Raw genomic sequence first — 6,053 nt, forward strand, 5'->3', positions numbered from 1 at the left:
TTTCTATGATGTTGCACGTATTTCAAAATCAAATAATGGTGAAATGGACAACATTTGCCTGATTTTTGTGGGTTAGAAAATTGGGAAAATGACCCAATGTTGTTTGTTCTGAAATAAACATCAGAAAACAGAACACTTGTGGTCCACTCAATTCCTATCGTCGGTCAGATTATACCGACTGTCAATCAGATTATGCCAAAATACCAAGGACGCAGTCCGAAAACTGAAGCATGGTCCTGATTCCTTTTGTGGGCTAGAATATTAGAAAAATGAACCAATATTTGATCAGAAACAAACAAACGTCAAAAAACATGTTTCTTTAAAGTCAATGCCTGTCAGATCAGATTATACTAAGATCCCCTGACCCAAAATAGTGGAACAACAAAAGGGTTTTTACTTGAGTCATGAAAAATAAAATTGGTCCGTGACCCACTGTTTGGTAACTAGTGCTATGTACAGTACTTTGGGCGATTAAATGCACAAGAGTATCTGACAAAGGGCTTGCATGCATCAGCAAACCTTCCCTGGATGAATACAATTGAAAACAGGATAAAGAATGTGGACATTTCAGTTGCTGAGGCATCAATCATCACACAGGTCAACTAACCCTAATCAAGTATTTTAGTGCCAGTCTATATAACCACTTTTCTATTAAGTCATACACACCATTTGGGTACTGTAAACAAAAATTGCAACTGTGGGAATAAAGTTTGAGCTTTCTTTTAATGCAGAGGCAAGGTAAAGGGACATTTCTAAAATGTGTACATTAATATGCGTTAGTTTCAGGTAAAACTGCTGCTCCTACCACTTATAGATTAGTATAGAGAAGAAAATGACAGCTTCAAATCTATACAAATGGTCATGTCACAATTTACTAATCATTGACTGCACAGGAAGCCAAACAGTTTCATTGAAAGTTCAAACTTGAAGCAACCAGTTAATTTCTGATGAGATCACTTAATTAGAAAGGTTTGGTTGCCAAAGAGTGGTCTTCTAGTACTCTTCTCCTTCTGCGACACTGTCGGCTCCCACCTCTTCGTAATCCTTCTCCAGGGCGGCCATGTCCTCTCTGGCCTCAGAGAACTCGCCCTCCTCCATGCCCTCACCAACGTACCAGTGGACGAAGGCCCTCTTGGCATACATCAGGTCAAACTTGTGGTCAAGACGAGCCCAGGCCTCAGCTATGGCTGTGGTGTTGCTCAGCATGCATACCGCCCTCTGGACCTTGGCCAGGTCTCCACCAGGAACCACTGTGGGAGGCTGGTAGTTTATGCCCACCTTGAAGCCTGTAGGGCACCAGTCCACAAACTGGATGCTGCGCCTGGTCTTGATTGCTGCGATGGCAGAGTTGACATCTTTGGGCACCACATCTCCACGGTACAGCAGACAGCAGGCCATGTATTTACCATGGCGAGGATCACACTTCACCAACTGACTGGACGGGTCAAAACAGGCGTTGGTGATGTCTGCAACAGACATCTGCTCGTGATAGGCCTTCTCAGCTGAAATGACTGGTGCGTAAGTGGCCAGGGGGAAGTGGATACGTGGGTATGGCACCAAGTTGGTCTGGAACTCTGTCAGGTCAACATTCAGGGCTCCGTCAAAGCGAAGCGAGGCAGTGATTGAGGACACAATCTGGCCAATTAGCCTGTTGAGGTTGGTGTAACTTGGCCTCTCAATGTCCAGGTTCTTACGGCAGATGTCGTAGATGGCCTCATTGTCCACCATGAAGGCACAGTCGGAGTGCTCCAGAGTGGTGTGGGTGGTGAGAATAGAGTTGTAGGGCTCCACTACAGCAGTGGAGATCTGGGGAGCTGGGTAGACTGCAAACTCAAGTTTAGATTTCTTCCCATAATCAACAGAGAGCCGCTCCATTAACAGGGACGTGAAGCCAGAGCCAGTGCCACCACCAAAGCTATGGAAAATAAGAAATCCCTGGAGGCCAGTGCACTGGTCAGCCTGAAAGAGAAAAATAAGTTGGTAAAAACTGAAGCTACAAGCTAAGCAGTTTTAGCCAAGAACAACAAAGTCAGAGCCCTCACCAGCTTGCGAGTTCTGTCCAGGACCAGGTCAATGATCTCCTTGCCAATGGTGTAGTGCCCACGGGCATAGTTGTTGGCAGCATCCTCCTTTCCTGTAATCATCTGCTCAGGGTGAAACAGCTGCCGGTATGTTCCATGACGCACCTCATCTGTCAATGGAAGGTTTTCAGTTATTTTTATATATATATATATATATATATATATATATTTAAGTAGAAAATCATTGCAGCAAACAAATCTATAACAAATTTACTACCTCAATCTTGAGTAAATTCAAATCGTTCAGCAATTTACTGAATGATGCGATGTGGTCCCGGTTCAGTGTGAGGGAATGAACTGTCACTGAATGTGACAAAAGAACAGATCTACAAGCTTACAATGCATCCTCCTGAAGCACATTGTGAGCTTCTAAGTCTGTTCTTTGTTACATGATGTGCAGCATTCATTAAGCTGCAATCACGCAGTACCTACCTACTACCTTTGGCACAAAACTACTTGATTATGTTACACATTTCATGTAATGTTAGACATGTTTTTGATTAACCCATTCTGGGCGGGAACCCCTGTTGGTGTTTTAAGCATTAAGTTATACTTTAGCTATTGAAAAATAGCAGATCTACAAGCTCATAGTGCAGCACGAGTGCCACACTACGAGCTTGTAGATCTGCCATTTTTGAAAAATTGTGAAAATGTGGCACAAATCTTTGAATATATATTATTTCAGAGCGAACGTTTTTAACTCAAATCTTTGCTTCTGGGGGGGTCCCTGGAACAACATATTTTCAGATGGGGGTCGGCGGCCAATTACAGATAATTATGGGGGTCGTTGACATGAAAAAGGTTGAGCACCACTGACATAGAAACATGGGGTTTTTCAGAAAACGGTCAGTATTTAGAAGACATTTGTAGAATCGTCCTCAGGTCTAACGGGTTAACAAAATAGCCCAAGAACTTTATAAAGTCTAAACCAGGGCTAGAAAACAGTTTTCAATTTCAAAATATTTTCAGGAATTTCATAGACATCTGAACCATCCATCTTCATTGGGGCTACTGACCAATGACAGTGGGTTCCAGGTCGACAAAGATGGCCCTGGGGACGTGTTTTCCCCCACCAGTTTCACTGAAGAAGGTGTTGAAGGCGTCGTCTGAAACACCAACATTCTTATCACTGGGCATCCGTCCGTCAGGCTGTATGCCATGCTCCAGACAGTACAGCTCCCAGCAAGCATTGCCCATCTGGACTCCGGCTTGGCCCACATGCATTGAGATACACTCCCGCTGCAAAAGAAGAAGTGAAAAGCAGCAAAAACTAATTAGAATTCTGAATTGATGGTTATAGACAGTAGTAAAATGGCTACCAAATTCTGTAAATGGCCATTATAGAAGACAAATAAGTCACAAAGTGCCGTCCTCCATGTCAAGACATCAAACACCTCACATCCTGAGCCAGTCTGTAGCACAGTTATCATTTCATTACAGTAGCAGATGAAGAGCCGGTTGCCATCAAGCTACATAGCATTATGGTGGAGATAGTGTAATGGAATCATTAGTCTCAAAACCCATTGAATGTGGTTCAAAACTACAGAAGGGTAAAAACATGGCAGGCTACATAAGGCCTGCCCCAGTACTCCTTGATGTAAGCAAAGCTGTAGCTAAATCATGGGTGTGACCCTGAAATCGATCGGAGGATTGGTCGAGCTGCAACAACTTTTGCTAGGCTAAACCAGAGAGTATGAACCAACAGTAAACTATCAACCCACACCAAGATGGCTGTCTACAAGGCATGCATCATCAGTATCCTGCTGTATGGGAGCGAGACCTGGATCACATACTCAAGACAAGAACGACGCCTCAACGCATTTCACATGCGAAACCTCAGACGCATCCTTAACAAGATAGTGTCACAAATGAGGAAGTCCTCAAACAGGCTAGGATGCCCAGCCATGTTACGCCAACGATGTCTTAAATGGCTCGGTCATGTCCACCGCATGGCAGACGGGAGGATCCCCAAGGATCTGCTCTATGGACAGCTTGCCACTGGCACCAGGCCAGTAGGCTGACCCCACCTGCGGTTCAAAGACGTGTTCAAGACGTTCAAGCGTGACATGAAATCCATGGGAATAGGAGTAGACAACTGGGAGGACAGTGCAAGTGATCGTGCCTGCTGGAGGCATGTGGTCTGGACTGGAATCCAGAAGAGCGAAGCGGAGCTAAACAAAGCAGCAGCAGAAAGGAGAGCTAGGCGAAAGGCACCTCAATCGGTGTCAGCAGGCGACAGCAGCGCATGCAAATGCCATCACTGCCAAAGAGACTGTCACTCACGTGTTGGGCTGCTCAGACACACAAAGTACTGTTCCCTCAGCATCACCTGATCCAATCGCGCTTGTGCCATGGTCTCTCGAGACGGAAGGCCGCTACTACTACATAAAGGCCTGCCCCAGTACTCCTTGATGTAAGCGAAGCTGTAGCTAAATCATGGGTGTGTCACTGTCAAGGTGTGCAAATGACATGCAGGCATTGACAATACATGGCAACCATACACCATAATATAGGGCATCTCTTCCTTTATGCAACAGCCTACACATACCAGTAGCCTTTACAGTCAGCCTAATTAGCAATTGGTAACACCTTAGCCATGGTTCACATGACGCTCGTACTTCACGACAGTCATGTTGCAGGGCTAGTAACACCTGGTCCATAGCATTAGGCAGGGCTAGCCCAAGATTTAGACTCTCGTAGAGGTTGTTTCCTCTAGCTCTGGTCCATAGCCCTGCCTTAGCCCAAGATTTAGACTACATTTACTTTAGTCTAAATCTTGGGCTAAGGCAGGGCTATGGACCAGAGCTAGAGGAAACATTACCCTACATTGACGTTATCACTTATCAATATGTTTATGGAAAAAGTCTACCATCTAAATGATGCTGCTTGCACATTGGCACACCTAAACCGAACACCCATTAGTCATGATGTTTTTACCCTTTGTGTGTTGCCGATTCGCTGAATATGCCACAGGATAAACATATTAAGCTATGCCATTTGTTTACGGTTTTCCAGTTCACATTAAACACTGCCGAAGGGTAGAAACATGGCAGGGCAGGCGAGTAGGCCTACAAACTACAAAGACAACACACCGTACGTGATGCAGAGGCTGTAACATGACAAATATGAACCCAAGGCCATCACTCACTCAGCAACATATGGGAGGGGTGAATTGGAAAACGCATTACAAAATCATCCTAGGGATGGGCTGACCGGCGATAAACAAAACAACTTGATGTCAGCCGCAGTCAATTTGCGACCAAAATGGGTTTGGTTTAAAATAATGAATCCCAAAAAGACACTTGTTTTTCAGAAATAAATAGTTTGATTTATATCGGTAGGCTACTCACCATTTTGTGATTTTTGTCCGCTCGACGCTGAAACCTACGCCACCTCGTGCTGTTCACTCACTATACCGGCCGGCGTTATGAATTCCTCCAGAGTCTAGACGTGATTTATACTTGTGGTTGTGGCGGTGTCGCGCACCGAGAATAGCCGATCTACATGCTGACAACGCGTCATATCCGTGAAGCGTTGTGAGCTTGTAGATCGGGGCTATATTTATCGCTCGTTCGAGTTTGATTCCAAACGGCTCTGATTTAGATTGTCTGCAGCAGTAATTATGCCCCGGGCGAGGCTTCCCTCCCCATCAGCTCCCATATATATTTGAAATATAATATTTCTCAGACTCAGAGTCAGATATTGTTGCGGTCTGTCTGTGTGAGCCAGCGGATACGGAAACAGTGTGTGCGCGCGCGCGTGCGTGTGTACTACAGTACTAAGTGGTTAATGTATGTTTAGTAGCCTAATACAAATCTAAATCTACAAAATAACTAGTAACCAGTGAAGTAAAAGTCAAATATTTCCCTCAGAGATGTGGAGTAAAAAAGTATTGAATAGGCTACTCAAGTACTTAAAGGGGAATTCCACTCATTTTCAACATTTTACTATGTCATTAATATACCTTAGAGC

The 6,053-nt window shown here is 44.5% G+C and overlaps 1 protein-coding gene across 1 annotated transcript; it reads right to left on the reverse strand.

Moving 5' to 3' along the window:
- Positions 1 to 704: 704 nt before the first annotated feature.
- On the reverse strand, positions 705 to 5,590 carry LOC306931642 (tubulin alpha chain-like). Its single transcript, XM_079513132.1, has 4 exons — positions 5,432 to 5,590; positions 3,098 to 3,320; positions 2,043 to 2,191; positions 705 to 1,959 (listed from the first exon to the last, which is right to left on the reverse strand). The coding sequence occupies exons 1-4, from the start codon at positions 5,432 to 5,434 to the stop codon at positions 994 to 996; spliced, it is 1,341 nt and encodes a 446-aa protein (XP_079369258.1). The 5' UTR covers positions 5,435 to 5,590; the 3' UTR covers positions 705 to 993.
- Between the last annotated feature and the right edge of the window lie 463 nt (positions 5,591 to 6,053).

Source organism: Electrona antarctica (assembly GCF_951216825.1).
Source record: "Electrona antarctica genome assembly, chromosome: 10".
Lineage (NCBI taxonomy): Eukaryota > Metazoa > Chordata > Actinopteri > Myctophiformes > Myctophidae > Electrona > Electrona antarctica.